This window comes from Sphaeramia orbicularis, chromosome 21, assembly GCF_902148855.1.
Source record: "Sphaeramia orbicularis chromosome 21, fSphaOr1.1, whole genome shotgun sequence".
In the NCBI taxonomy this organism is placed as follows: domain Eukaryota; kingdom Metazoa; phylum Chordata; class Actinopteri; order Kurtiformes; family Apogonidae; genus Sphaeramia; species Sphaeramia orbicularis.
In genome coordinates this window covers 50,200,161-50,218,292 of record NC_043977.1, presented here as the reverse complement: position 1 = coordinate 50,218,292, position 18,132 = coordinate 50,200,161, and the positions used below count along the sequence as shown (strand labels likewise).

Genomic DNA, 18,132 nt, shown 5'->3' with positions numbered 1-18,132 from the left:
CTTTAGTCATCTCCAGTTCTGCATAAGCATGAAAAAAAAAAAAAGTTTTAGAAACTACCTGTGTTCCCCCCATTCTGTTTTCTAAACTATAAAATTCAGATTTACTTAAAAGTAAATTGATCATATAAGCAGAGTGTTTTCCATGACGTTTGGAGCAGGCGGCTGGGGCAACCAGAATGTTTAGCACCATGTGAGAGTGAATGGGGCACAGCAAGACTGATGAGAGCAAGGTTAAAAGTGTGGCAAACAAGTGAGTGCACACTCCTACGCAGAGCTGCAGGGTTTGGTGTTTATTGATTTCTATAACCTACAGTATTGAACTTTAATCTTCTAACAATTATCTGGCCACACAATAAGATTAAAAATTACTTATGTACACAATAAACAGCAGCTATTTGTTCTCAGATGTCAAATATGGTCTGAAAAGCAAAGTCTGGAGAAGTTTAGAATATTGAATCAGAAAACTACCTAGGAACCCTGCACATAGTGTCAGTAAAACGAATTATTTATAATAAAAACATTTTTCTGAAACCACATTTACCATAAATTCTCTCAGCTTTCAACTTCACGCTGCTGCAGGAAGGAATAGCACAGCCATCACAGTACAGGCTCACTTTGGAACGTCTTTGATGAAAATGCTGACTCAGTTTAGAAAAATGCTAACTGCACTGTAAGTTTGTACTTGCAGGTAGTGTTGGAAATCTTAGATGTACTAACACTGGATTCACTTGATCTCTGTGTTTCTTTGTGTGTGCTTCCAGGCTCATCATACGCAGGGACCACCTTCTTGAGGATGCCTTCAATCAGATCATGTGTTATTCCCGTAAAGACCTCCAGAGGAGTAAACTCTATGTCAGCTTTGTAGGCGAGGACGGGTGAGACGCACATATCTGATTCCACAACAGTTCACTCTATTGTTCAAGTCAGGTTTTTACTAAAAAGTGTGTCTCAATATGCGTTCTTGTCTGTTCGTCTGTTCTCGTGATTTCATGAAACGTCATTAGTCATAGTCCAAGTACTGTTCAGTTTAAAAGTTTGCACAAACCAAGATCGGATGGAATGCCTGGATGTTGTTCTTGTCTCTTAGCTTAAACCAAAGATGCATTGGTTGGTGACTTGTGTGAACTTGGCTGTAAATATCCCCAGATGCATTTCGTGCTACTGTCAATTTACTCTCGAAGGCAATATCGGCTTCTGTGACAACTTACCTCAGAAATGTTTTACTGAGTAGATGATGTCATGAGATGATCCGATACAATGTTGGAACACGTGCAAGAGGCAGAGTAGTGAGAAAAGACATCTTTATTATCATGATATGGGATTCAAAGAAATGTGTCTTTCCAGTTTTGAAGAATATACAAAATGTGTACAAATATAAATGATGTGTAAATGGCTGTACAAATGTATTGAAATCTAATCGAATGACCTATTGTGGTGGATTGTGGGAATACGTGGAAATACAGCAGAACCATGGAGGAAAGTTCACAAGCACCAACCATTCCAGTAACAGAGGGACTTGTGTTCTTAGGAAGTCTGTTTTCTGGAACCATTCTTACCAACACCATATTCACCAAGTACAGTCTTGCGAACTCAGCGATCTTGATATTCAGAAACGCTTTAAGTATAATTGATTCAGAGGATCGTTGCTCAGAAAAAAGTCTGAAATTAACCGAACATGTGTTAATGAGTGCAATGATTATTATTTTTGTGTTGTAGAAAGTGTGTACATGTATGTGATATATAGTTTGTGTTCTGCAGGCTGGACTACAGTGGACCCTCCAGAGAGTTCTTCTTCCTGGTGTCCAGAGAACTGTTCAACCCATACTACGGCCTGTTCGAGTATTCAGCCAATGATACGTACACTGTGCAGATCAGTCCCATGTCTGCTTTTGTAGACAACCACCATGAATGGTGAGTCTTCTGTCTGTTGGTCTGTCTGTCTGTTTCTGAGTGGGTGTTGAAAGTTTGTTGCAGCTATACTTGTTACTGTATTTCTGTACTTGGTTGGGACTGCTGTGTGCAAAACAGAAGTTGTAAATTTGAAGTAATTAATTCAATTCTGGACCCTTGCGCCTCACCTTAAAACCATCCCCTGATGTCGTTAGAGGACAAAACTGTCCATGACAGAAAAATAAGAGGAAGAATGTGCATTTTAATATTTTTTCTTGGTAGTTCACTTCACCATCTTGAAGTGTTCAGGGAGAGCACCTTCAGCCACAGATTGATTCCCCCTCGGTCCAGGACTGAACGCAACAAGAGGTCCTTCCTGCCAGCTGCAATTAGACTTTTTAATATTGCTGAGCAATAAATTATTGTATGCTGGGCATACATACAGGTGTTTTATCCTATTTTTTTTTTTTTTTTATCACTTCTTACCTTGTGTCTCTAATGTTGGTTGTCTGTTAGGATGAGTCAGTGTGTGTGTTTTTTTTACTGCTGTCATAACCAAAAAATGTTTTGCAAAGGATCAATAAAGTATCTATCTATCTATCTATCTATCTATCTATCTATCTATCTATCTATCTATCTATCTATCTATCTATCTATCTATCTATCTATCTATCTATCTATCTATCTATCTATCTATCTATCTATCTATCTATCTATCTATCTGTCTGTCTCTTCTAGGTTTAACTGGACTTGTTTTGCCTCAAAGAAACTTTGAGACCCCACCTACCTAAAACCTATAAAACCATTTAAACAGCATTCCCAAACAGTTTTCAACTAACAACCTTCCACACCTGGAGTCACCTGAGAGCAAACCCCCCCCCCCGAAGGATTTGGACAATGAACCACCCCCTCTTCAACAAGCCTGAAACTCACACAATGACCCCCACCACCACCACCCACACACACACACACACACACACACACACACGACTCTCACACTTCAGGTCATTAGCATACGTATTAACTCCTACACAGATCACTCCCCCCACAGGTTTAGAAATCCAATTTCCCCTACCTGCTATCAGAACTGAAGAAGTCACTTGGATTAGAGACAAAACGTTTCCAAAAGAGCAAAACAAGTCCACTTGAACCTAGAAGAACTACCAAGAAGAACAATGACTTTGGCAAATGAGAACCTACACAGACATTTTAATATTGTATTACACTTTTACTAAATTAAATCTTTTAGTGAACATCAGTCCTGTAGTTATGAATCAAATAATATATAATGTTTACTGCTGCTGGTTAGAGTATATTAGAAAAGAGATAACTAAAGAACAGTTGGACACTTCAAAAATGTGTTCTATGTCCTAGGACTTAAGGTTAAAGACAGGATGTTAGCTCCTGAAAATGCTTGAACAGCTCTGAAATTACACAGCTGCTCTTACTCAACTTGACCTCTGTTAGGCCTCTGTCCTGTCATCATGTTCTCACAGTGAAACTCTCAGAGTGTTATTCAGGGTTCCTGCACGACCTGAACAAGTCTTAATAGTTTTGAATTAGAGATTTGCATACCTTAAAAAAGTTTTTAAATGTTATAAGGTTATAAGTTATGTTGTCATAAATTATAAACCATAAACAGCATGGACTTCCACTATCAAGAAATTTTAGTGAAGCAGACCCTCACACTCTACACACACACAGTAAGAGCCACAAATTTTTGCCAGTATGGCAATGAAATAGGCTGTGAAATGGGCATTAAATTCTGTTCTAAGTAGTCTTAAAAAGGTCTTTAAAAGTCCTAAATTTAACTTGTAGAAACCTATTGGAACCCTGGTTATTAGAAACAACATGTACCCACAATCTGAAAATGAAACTTGAATTTGTATTGTAGTCTGTTAGAGATGACATGGTCTATTTTCCTTGTCTAGGTTTCGATTCAGTGGGCGTATCCTGGGCCTGGCTCTTGTGCATCAGTACCTGTTGGATGCTTTCTTCACCCGACCCTTCTATAAAGGGCTTCTTCGCATGTAAGTCCCTCACACTGCTTCCCTCTATTTCCAAGTTGCGTTGCAGGGTATTGTCCTCTTCACTAACTGTATGGCAGAGTTTACTGACAAGGTTCAGCTAGATACTAGATTTCCTATCAGAATCTTCATTATTAACTCATAAAGACCCAAACATCCACCATCGACCAAAACCATCTACTGATGTAAACTGTTTAATAACTGTTGATCCACTCATCCTATAAATCTATGTAAATAATTGGTGTAAAATACAGTTTATCATCTTTTCATGGTCATCAGATATGACCTGTTTGGACGTTCAGAGGCTCCAAAGTGAGCGTGGAAACACTGTCATCTTCTGTAACAGTGATTCACCAATAAAACCCATGGAGTTGGATCAAGGACAGTGGATGGACACTCTTGTTTTATGTTCAGTTATGATAGATTTGACTGAAAAATCACTTTCTATTTAGTTTTTTCCATTTCTGGTATAATAACCCTCAACTTTTATCTGAGTTTTTATGAACATCTACATGATCAGTGAATTAAATGTAGGAAAATAATTGATTATCCCTGAAAAAATACAGAGGATACTATTATAATATATGGTAATAACTCACTTAAAATGATTAAATAGACAGAAACCTTCATTTGGGAACTATCATAAAAGTAGCACTGGGTCTGTATGGGTTAATAACTTCACCTTAGTAGAGTCAAATACTTTAATAATATGGGGATCAATATGAGTATCAATCAAAAAGAAAAACATATGTTCAGAAGGACTTTTACCTTACATTTTTTCAGATTTTCGCCTTTTAACCCATAATAATAATATCAATTAACATAATATGTATTTGTCCTTTTTTGTTTTTATCCCACCCCCCGAAGGGGAGGCAAGGGGAATTGTTTTTGATTAGGTGTGTTTCTTTGTTTGTTTGGTAACATTTCAGCATCAAAACTATTGTTTGAATTAATACCAAATATGGTTTATAGATTGGCAGTCACCCAGAATAGATCTGATTACATTTTGGGAAAAAGTAGGTCGAACTTCAAATTTTTTATGAATTTTTAAAATCTTTTTTTCTCCCATTTACTTATAATGGTCGAAATTTGTCTGTGCTGTCTATATCTATGCTGACATCAGCACATGCATAGACATGATGACATCAGCTGGATCGATGCCAAAATAAGATACATTATGTGTGAGGGGCGGGGTTTGTTGTGCCTCACACCACTTGTTATTTGATTGTCCTACATGTAATCTCTCAAGAAATGCTTTTTTGCATTTTTTAAAAAATTTTTGGACGCATGTTAATTTGGATTCAATGTCGAAGTGATTAGATTTTGGCGAATAATGGTCAAGTTCACCACGATGCTACATCCATTCTATTCCATTTCAAAACAATATGTCAGGAGCTGCTTGACGAATTATTTTCAGATTTGGTGCTAATGTTAATTTGGGCTCAAGGGTAAAGTGATTAGAATTTGGTGGTCAGAGGATAAAGTTACTGACACTTACATTTTTAGTTGTTTTTGTTTCTTCAAATGATTCACTGGAATACATTTGTGGTCTTCAATTTCACTATAAAAATACACTTTTATTCAAGATGCACGATGGAAGATTTCACAAGCTCATCTGAAGCTAATGACTACCTCAGTTGCATATATCTGGAATAATATCCTGCACTGATTTCTATGTAAATGATTTTATTCGTTCTGTGAAAATGTTTATATTCTCTCCTGAGCTCTTCATTGCTTCTCTTCTTCTCTTCTGTTACAACAGTTTTAAACTATCTGTTGTTAGCTTAGAACTAGACTAAATGACGCAATGTAAATATTTGACCGGCTCTCATCACAATGCAGACTACAACTTAAAGTCAAATCCTATAGAGTGGACCTCTAAGTTTAAAGTTTTAATACCAGTCTTAAGGGTTACCTGTAGTGAATCATTGCTAGCCATTTTGAGAGATCACCTATTATGCTAGTGGTTACATTAGGTAACTTACATCATAGCCCGTTGTCAAGTACATGCGAGTGCTAAGTCACTGCTCCTTTTGTCAGGCATAGTCAGCGCCATGTTGCTTCCTTCATGGGCTGTCACAGCACCAATAGTGATGCAGTCTCATTGTATTTTCTGACTACCTGGGCTGCAATGGACTGGTCACTGACCCCGTGCAGCAGACACCAGTCTAAGACGACACATTATCGGCCAGTGCTGGGTCGCATCTCTAGGACAATGGCAGGTTGCAAATCTTACGGCTGCACAAACAAGCGCAAACACACAATCTGCTCACTGACTGCTGCTTGTTTACTCACACTCGATCACATTGAATCAATGCTGGTATATCACTTCCTACCGGCAATGTCTGCTCCCCATAGGTTCTGCCCCCGCCCATAATTCACATAACAAAAAGGTCCAGTGTGGTGCATTTATGGTGATTTTTTACTGAATTTGCACTTCTCTTGCTTATAAGTAATACACAAAGCACAATTAATGTCATAAGCATGACCAGTACAGGTACACTTTAAGTATAGAAAGTACTCAGAGCAAGTTTCACTTTGTTTCAGATTGTTCAAGTAATGTGTCTTTGCAGTTTAACCTCCAGCAAAGTGACATGGTCCTTCAGAGCTGTTGTATATTAACACATAAATCTGACTTAATATTTGAGCCAATATATTTCATGGCTTACATCATGCCATTTGTTAAATTCAAATTCACAACACCAGCCAGTTAATCTTCACTGTCATTTAAAACTATAAGTCATGGTTTATGGGTCATAAGCCCTTCGTTAATACCTTGTTGACCCACCTCTATGACCTCCTTCAGCCCATGTGACCTAAGTGACCTGGAGTTCCTGGACGAGGAGTTCCACCAAAGCCTGCAGTGGATGAAGGACAATGACATTGAGGATATGTTGGATCTAACATTTACTGTCAACGAGGAGGTCTTTGGACAGGTACGTGTGTGACTGACAACATGGATTTGTAGCAATAGTCAAAGGTGATGACGTTGACGATGACGTTTTGCTCATGTTTCCTTTGGTTCTGCAGATTACTGAGCGGGAGTTGAAGCCTGGTGGGGCTGGTATCCCTGTGTCGGAGAAGAACAAAAAGGAGTACATCGAGCGGATGGTCAAGTGGCGTATTGAGAGAGGAGTGGCCCAGCAGACAGAGAGCCTAGTGCGAGGCTTTTATGAGGTACAGCACATTAGAACAGTGGCTTTGTTCAGACGTGGCTTTAATATGAATGTGTTGTGATCTCATCAGAAGTGGACAGCTCTAAGTACATCTGTTCACACCTGGCATTAGTTTCCAGTAAGTCATCAGATCTCATGTCCCTGCTGTATGTTCAAATAAAGTCATCCAATAGCCTTAAATATAGGGCAGGCTTTAATTTCCTGCAGCATATGCTGTTCACATTTAACAGAGCGAATATTTAGCATTTCTTTGCAAAAGCATCTCAAATAAAGACGTGCCAGCACAGCGGGTGATTAATGACAGAATGTTTCACTGTCTTATTCGTCTTTACTAGTTTTACTAGTTAGCAACATTACATGGCATTAGTTACACAGTAAAAATAATGACTTCAAGGAATATCAGTATATTTAAGGTGGGTCATGCATGTGCCTCTAAAGCTCTGCATGAATTGACTCTCTTCCAAGACATATACTTTAATGATGACTGGATTTTCAAACACTTAAATTTGATTCAGCTTGAAGTTCAATTCAATTCAGTTCAGTTTATTCGTAACGCTAGGTCACACCAAGAATGGAAACTGTGGATATTCTGTGTTTTCAGTGAGTCATTCATGTGTGCTCAGGCAAGACAATGTACATGAAGGACTCTAAAGGTTGGGGCGCTGATAAGGGGGAGTAAACATGACAGCTTTATGGGGCCCAGCATTTGTGGGGGGCCCATAGAGCAGAGGGGGGGTCCAGTGGATACAGGCTAGAAGTTATGAAAGTGTCCTGTAAGATCCGCTGCATAAGAGAGACATAGAAGTCGAGAATCTGACATTTAAAGCATGTTAAGTTTCAGTTTCATTTTCACGCTAGCGCAAAGTGATGTTATGTGTGGATCACACACACACACCCCCGCACAAAACAGATTGACAAGATACTGAATTTTATGAAAGGGCCCAAAACGTTTAGCTTTCATGGGGCCCACAATTGGTAGCGGCGCCCCTGTCTAGGTATCTTTGTGGTCTTTAAAACATGTCATTAGCACTCAGACTTACATTTTGCAGAGGATTTCATGTGTATAGGTTGTCTTTCGAACTGCCGTAGTAATCGCTGACACTCCTAAAAGAAGGTGGACTCACAGTACTGTAAAAAAGGCCTAGGCCAACATTAGGTTTGGTGGTTTATTAAAGTTTTAATGACAACCCATATGCATTTGTCAGTCTCTGTATTAAGATTCAGTCTGGATATATGTGAAGTATGTGCAGCAGTAAAAACAATAATTTCAGAGAAAAAAACAGCTTCTATAAAACAAAGTGGTTGTATTTAGTGTAACCTCCCTTTGCACTTAACAATCTCTTTAACCTTTTGTTCAGACAGTATGAAATTTACTGCATTAATTATCTGATATTTTATACCAGGTTTCATTCAACACATGTCAGGTGTTTGTGTTTGTGCTGCCCTTGTGATGGGCACAGGGGTCGCAGAAAGTACTGACTTAAATCTTTACAACCCATTTAGTTCCATTTTTGTGTTACTTTTAAGGCTGTGCACATACAGTCGAGGAAGAAATGATCAGACCACCCCTTGTTTTCTTCAGTTTCTTGTTCATTTTAATGCCTGGTACAAGTAAAGATACGTTTTTGGACAAATGTAATGATAACAACAAAAATAGCTCATAAGAGTTTAATTTAAGAGCTGATATTTAACCATTTTCTGTATTTTCTTGATAATAACCAAAATGACTTCAGTTCTTCCATCAATGTCTATGGCATTGTATTGCCAAAAACAGTGCTTTTAGGCATTCTATGTTTTCTTTTCTGTCTGTTTTAGTCACATAATACACACAGGAGTTAGTACTTGATTGCATAACCATTGTTTTTGATGACCTGATAATTTGTTCCGCGACTGTATTTCCTGAATTTCCTTGTTGTATCTGAAGAAAAAAAAAAAACAAATAAATATGTATGCTCATTTCAACCCTGTAAAAACAGCAAAGCTAAAGGTGGCTTAAGCATAATAATGGCTTAGATTTCTGTAGTGCTTTTTTTGGTCTCTCAAAGTGCTTTACATTATTGACCCATTATTCATTTGCTCTCACACTCCCCCTCTGGTGGTGGTAAACTACACCTGCAGCCACAGCTGCCCTGGGGCAGGCTTCTGACTGGCCCCTCCGACCATCACCAAACATTCATACACCAGTGTGAGTGGCACTGGAGGCAAGGAGATTGAGGTGTCTTGCCTAAGGACACAATGGACAGACTAGGACAGTGCGGGATTCGAACTGCCAACCCTTCGGTTATTGGACGACCTGCTCCACCTACTGAGCCATGGCCGCACAGTGCTGTCCATGACCCAGCCCATCTCTGAATGTGGTCTCCGCGATCCCATTGTGTCCTCATTGTGTCTTAACTGTGATCACACTTGGCCTTAGCGCTATCCACTGTGATCAGAAACACTCGTTAAACCCAGGTGAACAGGGTCAGTGCTGTAGTTAGTAATGAGGCTATTACACCCCAAGGTAAACTCATAGACCACAGTCTCCAGGATTGTTAATCAGTATCACAGATACAACCACACAGTGTTATTGCATCAGCATGAACTGTCCCCAGCAGCATTCTTCGACACATACACCCTTTAGCTGTCATTATACTGGCCTTACAGTTCATTCAGTTAGAAAGGATAAACTTCTTCTCTAAACATCTGAGTTCCAGTATTGTTTTTATTAGGAAACTTACCCATCATTGTGGCAACATGGAGATCAAGAGGCTGGAGAGCCAATAAATCTAGTCCATATTGCACAAAGATTGCCTAGTTGTACTGTACTTGTTAAAGCCTGCATGATCACAGTATTACATTTTTACATTTGGACTCACATTAATTTTGGATGACAGTTCTATGAGTTGATAAATGTGCAGCTGATGCATAATAATACATGTATCTGAGAAAACATACTGTCATGATATGCTAGCTTTCAGTGGAACATTCTATCCCTTTTTGTAGTCAGAAACCACAGATAAAATGTGTACAAAGCCTTTAATTTTGATATTACATTTGCCATTTTTCCAGTGAATAGCAATATGAATAATTAGTATATGAAAACAGATGCAGCCTGCCTGCATCACTCAATACCACAGAGGTATGGAAAGACAGATTTTGTTTATTCCATTAATCATATTAAAACACTCAATTGTTGATTGAAAATATGTTCAGTGAAACGGAAAAAAAGTCTTATGAAATGTTATATCTGCTATTTCCGTTTATGGATATTAACATGAAAATCAGATCCCTTTTCATTTATCCTTTCTTACTTCCTGTTTTTGAGCATGTGATCATAAATGCCAGATTGATTTACTTTTAATCTGTCATTATTTTTATTCGTTAGTCTCATACATAACTCATATATCAGTTGTAGCTTAATTTCCTTGTTGATGAAGACACGGAAAAATAGAAATGCACCACAAAAACAGCTTGCTTTCATGCCCCAAAAATGTCATAAATCATGTTTTCAGGGGAGCTCATGTCTTATTAAGAGCTCCACCAGGCTCCCTGGGAAGACCATATATCATGTAAAGTGTAGATGCCTGGATAATACGTTACTACTGAACAGACTTTCTTACCACCATATAACTATAAATCACATTCTGATCCTATTTCTGTAATTCTCACAACACCACAGAAAACCAGTCATAACAGTACTTTAAACACTTCTCATTCTTATTCTATAATTTACATCTAATACAAACCTCTCCTGCTAACATTTCTAGCAGCTGACACTGAATTTGCATTATATAAATACAGTCTGTAATCTGTGTTTCACTACCTTATTTCCTCTATCAGTGTGCACTCCAGTGCCCTGTAAATCTTTCAGGATTCTGATGTAGACACAAAAATGAATAAGGAGTTCATATGTTCATCAGTGTGTTGCTCCACTCTGGTGTGTGTTGATTAGGTGGTGGACGTGCGGCTGGTGTCTGTGTTCGATGCCAGGGAGCTGGAGCTGGTGATTGCAGGCACTGCAGAGATCGACCTGGCAGACTGGAGGAACAACACTGAGTACAGAGGAGGTATGGCAAAGCGAAGGAAAGCGAAGGAGAAGCAGTGGAACAGGAGATCAGAGTTGGAGACGAAAGCGTTGGTAGTGCAATGACTCATTCACAGCAAGACGCTGGGAGCACCTGAGCAGCTGTTTGGAGGAGGATTACTACGAGAAAGATTTGTTGTTGTCTGAGAAATACTCCAAAATGTAATAATTTTCATTTTAAAGGGTACCTGTAGTGAATTTTACTAGCTTATTTTACTAGCATTACTAGCTAGTTCAAAAGATTATGTTTAATACTAGCGGTTCTGTCAGGTAACTTATGTCATAGCCCACTGTCAAGTACGTGTGAGTACTAAGTCACTGGTCTGTCATCCAGGTATGGTCAGAGACATGCTGCCCCCTTCACTGGCTGTTCCAGCACCGGTAGTGATGCAGTCTCGTATTTTCTTATTACCTGGGCTGTGATGGACTGATCACTGACCCCGTGCAGCAGACACCAGTCTAAGATTACATATTATCGGCCAGTGCTGGGTCGTGTCTCTAGGACAATGGTGGAGAGCAAAGCTTACAGCTGCACAAACAACAAGCACAGAAATAGCCATAGTTTGCTTCTTGAACACATGCTTCCCACTCAAACCTCGCTCACTGACTGCTGTTTGTTTACTCGCACTCGATTATCCGGAAAAAACGACAGTACATCACTTCTAGACGGTAATGTCTGCTCCCCATAGGTTCTGCCCCATAATTCACATAGTTTGTGTTGTGCATTTATGGCTATTTTTTTTTTTTTTTACTGAATTTGTGTCTCTCTTGGTTATAAGTAATATACAAAACACAATTAATCTTGTAAGCATGTTACACTTTAAAGAGTTATATGATATATAAGACATCAGGCTGGTTAAATTCATATCATAGCCCAACTGATACTGGACATTTGGAGATGCACTAATTTTGAGGGGTAAAACATTTTCAATATGGACATTTCAGACGATTTTAGCATGTTCATTAATAACACTATCCAAAATGAACAGCACTGATTTCTATGTGAAAATCCATATGCTCACTCTAGTTTTTCATTGCCTGTGTTCTGCTCCTCTACAGCAGCCACAGTGTGAAACATTGGCTAGCAGTAGCTTAGACGTGGAGTTACAATCAGCTCTCAGCATAAAATAAACTCAATTTAATCGCATGAGCATATGTAAATTTCACATATTGAACTTTAAAAACAAAGCTACTTTTTTGCACTATATGCTCTTTAATGACAGTTTTGATGTTGTTTTTATATGCAACCATGTTGATATGTAACAGGCCCCCCCTCTCTACTTGTCATACACATCTCTTTCTCAGCATATTTTTCATTCAACAATATAATTTAAATGATAAAATTAAGAAAACCTGATAGACAAGGAAGAAAAGTTACCAAAGAGCTTTACACATTAGTTAGTCATGAGTTAATGACTGCCTCAGTTACTTCATCCATGATAGAAACTTATACATTGAGTTCAAGGATTATTTTTGTTTTTTTCTTCCTCTCCTCAGTTACAGTGGAAACAAAATACACAAGCTACTGTTACTTAACAAGCAAATGAGTCCAAGCACAATCCAACCTCCAACACAAACATCACACAAGCATGTGAGAAATTTCCACACTGAACCCTTCAGTACTAATTTTAATGACTAGTGCACAGTGAGGTTTTGACGTTTGGGACAAAAATGTTTTCTACATGTAGCAAAATTGCAGTAGTGAGTTTGAACGCTTCTTCACTATTATCACTTCTTCATTATGATAAAACCCTTTTTTTTAACCTTTATTTAACCAGGAATTCCCATTGAGATTAGGAATGTCTTTTGCAAGGGAGACCTCGCCAAGGTAGCAGCCATACAAAGTCCAAACAACATAAAACACTAGACACTAAACACTACATGCTAGACAATGAATAATAAAGTACAATAACAACTATTCAACCTTAATGGCATCAAGAAAAACAACAACAAATGTTATGTCAAGATATCAAGTTGGAAATTGCAATTAATTCATAGTCCTTCATGTTAGTAGTTGATAAAAAAGAGAAGAAAATAAGTGGCTATCTTTAATTACTGATTACCACAAACATTTAACAGTTTGAGATTTTAACTGAAATGTTTCCACTCAAAAGAAACTCAGAGAATTATTGTAGGTGAATTTTTGTACCTTGCGAAGTATGCGAAAAAACCAAGGATGTAACCTCCGTCATTCAAGCCATTTCTTTGAGGTCACATTAAAAGGCTTTTTCAGGGTCTGGCCAATCCAGTTGAAAAGCCGCCAGCAGCAGTGAGACAAGACAACTCAAACTGACAATTGGCAGTGACTCAGTGTGAGGCTCATTTATTAGACGGATCGACTGAGACGGACAGAACACTCCTGCTATTAAACATTAAACAGCAGCATGGCCCATTCAAAAATAACACTGGAAACACATTGGGGTGGAGTGGGGTGGGGGGGGGGGACTTCGAGACAGGGGACTGGTACCTGATTTGTTATTCATCTGACTCATGCACCATCATCATCTATCTCCCTGCAGGTTACCATGACAACCACATAGTGATTCGCTGGTTCTGGGCAGCTGTGGAGAGGTTCAACAATGAGCAGAGGCTGAGGCTGTTGCAGGTACATAACAGCATATATAGATACACACTTCCCCCGTGTGGCGACTGGCTGCACTGCAGGCATTTCTTTTAAATCTTTTCTTATGAAGCCATTATTATTACTTTATTAATTGGAAAGCAAATAACTATAAGAAACATTGGCATAATGATCTGTGTGTAATATCTGTGTGTTTACCTCAAATTTAAAAGTGTGTGTCAACGAGACCTGACTTGTGTTACACATAGAGTTTAATGTAGAACATTTTATTGGGATTGTTGATAGTATTTGAGTATCCTGGTTATGTAGTGTATCTGACTTGTGTTGTTCTTCTCTCTCCAGTTTGTGACGGGAACTTCCAGTATTCCCTATGAAGGATTTGCATCACTACGGGGCAGTAATGGTCCCCGCAGGTTCTGTGTGGAGAAGTGGGGAAAAATCACGTCGTTACCCAGGTATGATCATTCTGTAACAGTAGGGGGGAAAAAACCTTTAGGTAACACTGGGATAGGGATTTTTTTTTTTTTTTTTTTTTTTTAAGGAATTTGTTTTTGTTATATTTTGTGTAACCTATTAACCTTTAGGATTAGTGTTCCATTTAAGTAATGTAAGAGCTGATGTAGTTTGGATTGTTTTACATATTAAACAGAAACCAGAAGATAATAATAATAATAATAATAATAATGATAATAATAATAACAACAATAAATTTTATTTATATAGCCCTTTTGAAGGGCTTTACGACACAGCAACAATAAAACAGTAAAAGCAGAGTAAAAACAGATTCAATAAAATGAAATAAATTAACAAAACAGTTCTACATAACTACAATTCCAGTAAAAGCAAAAGAACATGATAAGATCAGAGTAACAAGATGTTCCTTTTCACAGTCTAATACGTACTGTACATTTCCACATCTTCTATCAGAGATTAAACGGAAGGGGATGTTCAGGGGACTTTTGTTTAGGGTTAGGGTTTCATTTAAATGCTAGACCTTAAAAGGTTAAAGCTGACTGTTTTTACAGTACATGTAAACAGTGGAATTTTATTTTTAAAAAAAGAGATAACTCCATGATTCCACACTTGAACTTGTTAAAAACCCCTGAAACACGATCCAGAGGAGGATGCATGAGTTAATTATATTTTAGCCCCTGAGGTGATATGCTGGCAAACAACAATATGAACAATAGACAGCATATTCCACCAAGTACTGTTTTCTGAACTTTCTGTGAAATCAGTAAGTAATATGAAGTTGTTTTTTGTTTTTTGCAGTTTCTGACTACAAAGGCCTTGTTTGGTACTTTTAGGATAAATACTGTACTTTAAATGACATTGTTTGTATTTGGAGTGTGGGAGAAATAGTCTTAGAAATCTGCAAGAAATACACCATTTCTTTAGTCAAGTAGAAGCACAGATACTTGTATAGAAGAGAGCCATTGCAGTCAAAATGTAAAACCACACACTCTGAAATGTTCTCAAAGTGAAAAAGTAAAACGTGGACTGTTATCTATATAATGTGAAGACTATTTCACCACTCAGACCAAATCACATAAAAGCAGTGGACTAAAAGTAATTAACATTAGTTTGTTACATCATTTATGTTGGTATCATCTCGTTACTTCTTTTTTATTACTTTACTTTATTACTTGTTTTGTGTCTAATGTGCTGTACTCTATTACGTTTATTTTCATCTTCCTACATTTTTGCATCATTTTTGTCTTGTTACGCAGCTTTCATTTGGTCTTTTATGTCTTATGTCCTCTGTGTTTTTTGGTCTTGTTTATGTGTTTTACACCATGTGCATCTTATCATCTTTTTTCTTTTGTTACATCATTGCATTTGTCGTGTGTGATATTCATTAAACAATACACCAAGGGTTCATTGTCTTTTCAGTTTGTTATTGTACATTAAGGTTGAAATGGGTGTTTATGTTGGGAAGGCACACAGCAAGATAAAATAAAAAATAATACATCTAAAGAAAAGCACCTAACTAAAACTAAAGTAATATTTTTAAAAGGTGTAGAGAGCAATGATAATTGTGTTAAAATGAATTCATATTTTTGGTCTTTTATAGATAAAGACACAAATAAAGTCTGAGATAAATGTTTTTTCTGGGCATTCTGAGTCACAGGTTGCATTTGTGATATATTCCCTCATTTTAGCTTCGATCTGAATCCCAGGAGACTCTCCAAAGGACACTGTGCAGTAAACACTTCTATCTAAAAGATGAGTCACCTCCAGTAATAATATTCTGTTTTGTTGCTGTGTGTCTCCACAGGGCTCACACTTGCTTTAATCGTCTGGACCTTCCACCCTACCCCTCCTTCTCCATGCTCTACGAAAAGCTAGTCACCGCTGTGGAGGAGACGAGCACGTTCGGTTTGGAGTAAAATCAGCTGGCACACTTGAGGTGTAACTCAAGCAAAAGAAAATCCACCCTTCTCACTCAGAAGAGACGTGGAAATCAAAATGAATATTCCTCAAAAGACAACTAAGTCCCCCTGTGGATAACAGCTGTTTTTCCAACTGGCTTTTCGTCACTCACCACATGAGTTTTGTTTCAATTCTCTGCCTTTTTCACACATTTCTGACATAAGTTGAGAAATGAATGTCTGGAGGACAGGTGGAAACAGGAAAGTGTACAATACAGTTTTCTCTCTTCTTCTCACTTTGTTCTTTGAACCACATGTGTGCTTTATCTCCTGAGTCATTAGCCTTGGTTACTGGATTTATCGCACCTCTTCCTCTCATCTTCCTTTTCCAGCCTGCACCTCAGAGACAGCTGCTCAGAGACCACTAAAGCTCCCTTTTCCCTCTCTGGACCTCAAAACTGTGTCCTTCCTGAACTGGGGCTGCAGTGTTATGAACTATAACACACACACACACTAATCACTTTTGCACAAAACCACACACAAACATGTTACATTTCGTTTTTATGAACAGTGCAAAAGAAGACTTTTTATCAACATGAAAGATGGCTGTTAGCTAAGGGAAGGCAAATCTAATACACAGATAAACTTGCTGAAATCATTCTTAGACTTAAAGGATCAATATGGGAGGTTTGTGTGTGCTCTGATGCTTTCCTGAGGTTTGTGTTGGAGTCTGTATTATGCCAGAAGCTGGTTGTTTGTTGATGTTAGCTGTGTCCAATTCTAAATTAAGTGAAGCTAGTTTAGTGTACTGTTACTGTTGCAAAGGAGCTGAAGAGAGGAACTTGGAGAACTTAAGAAAACTTAGGAGAAAAAGAAAAACTGACTAAAGTCTGCTCATGCACCACAAAACAGCAATCTAAATGGTCTTGTATTAAGGTTAAAACATGCACATTTTTCTTGGGGAGATTTCGTTAAACTAGAGTAAAATTAACCACTGAAAATGTAAACAAAACCAAAAAAAATGTTGATGTCATTCTAACAAAAACACTGTTAAAAATACTGATAAACTGAGATGTAGAAGTGGTTATACTCTTAATGTATGGCAAACAATCTTCTTTGTCTGTTGGAAAAACATATTTTAGTTTGTTACTGGCAAGATATCACCAAGCAGCAACTTGCAGGGTGGAAAGATGAAAACAATGTGGAACATGGAAGTGACAAAAACTGCAGTTCCTTGAATGTACACTTGAGGTTGGCTCCAAAACTGAGTCAATCCCCATGAACCCCCTTGTGAAAAAGTGCAAATTTACATCAGAAAATAGTATAATTTCCATGTTCATGAGATTTATATAGGGTGTTAATTTGTGTGTGTCTCATCCATTTGACTTATATTAAAACGTCAAAATATACATTAAAGGGTACCTGTAATGAATTTTCAGTGCTAGCTATTTCAAAAGGTCACCTATAATACTAGTGGTTCCATCAGATAACTTATCTCATAGCCCATTGTCAAGTCTGCGTGAGTACTAAGTCACTGCTCCATCAGTTAGGCATGGTCAGAGACATGTTTCCTCCTTCACAGGCTGTTCCAGCATCGATAGTGACGCAGTCTCGTATTTCCTGATTACCTGGGCTGTGATGGACTGGTCACTGACCCCGTACAGCAGACACCAGCCTAAGATGACACGTTATCACCCAGTGCTGGGTCGTGTCCCTTGGACAGTGGTGGAGTGGTCCAACTCTTACGGCTGCACAAACAACAAGAACGAACCCATGTTTTCCACTCAGTCTTGCTCACTGACTACTACTTTATTCAGATCACCCGCTACGTCACTTCTGGCTGGCAATGGCTGCTCCCCATAGGTTCTGCCCCTGCCCGTAATTCACATAATAAAAAGGTCCAGTGTGGTGCATTTATGGTGATTTTTTGCTGAATTGGCACCCCTGTTGCTTATAAGTAATACACAAAGCACAATTAATGTCGTAAGCTTGGCCAGTACAGGTACTCTTTAAGTAACAA

General features: G+C 38.2%; 1 protein-coding gene across 1 annotated transcript in view; it reads left to right on the top strand.

Annotated features, from left to right (window-relative positions):
- The window catches only part of hecw2a (HECT, C2 and WW domain containing E3 ubiquitin protein ligase 2a), a 72,687-nt gene extending 54,819 nt beyond the window's left edge, over positions 1-17,868 (top strand). The window contains exons 22-30 of the mRNA XM_030125010.1: positions 762-875; positions 1,759-1,911; positions 3,822-3,920; positions 6,724-6,853; positions 6,948-7,094; positions 11,028-11,142; positions 13,679-13,764; positions 14,083-14,195; positions 16,019-17,868. Coding sequence (XP_029980870.1) covers positions 762-875; positions 1,759-1,911; positions 3,822-3,920; positions 6,724-6,853; positions 6,948-7,094; positions 11,028-11,142; positions 13,679-13,764; positions 14,083-14,195; positions 16,019-16,130 — 1,069 coding nt within the window. The 3' untranslated portion in view covers positions 16,131-17,868. The remainder of the gene's footprint in view (positions 1-761; positions 876-1,758; positions 1,912-3,821; positions 3,921-6,723; positions 6,854-6,947; positions 7,095-11,027; positions 11,143-13,678; positions 13,765-14,082; positions 14,196-16,018) is intronic.
- The last annotated feature ends 264 nt before the right edge of the window (positions 17,869-18,132 follow it).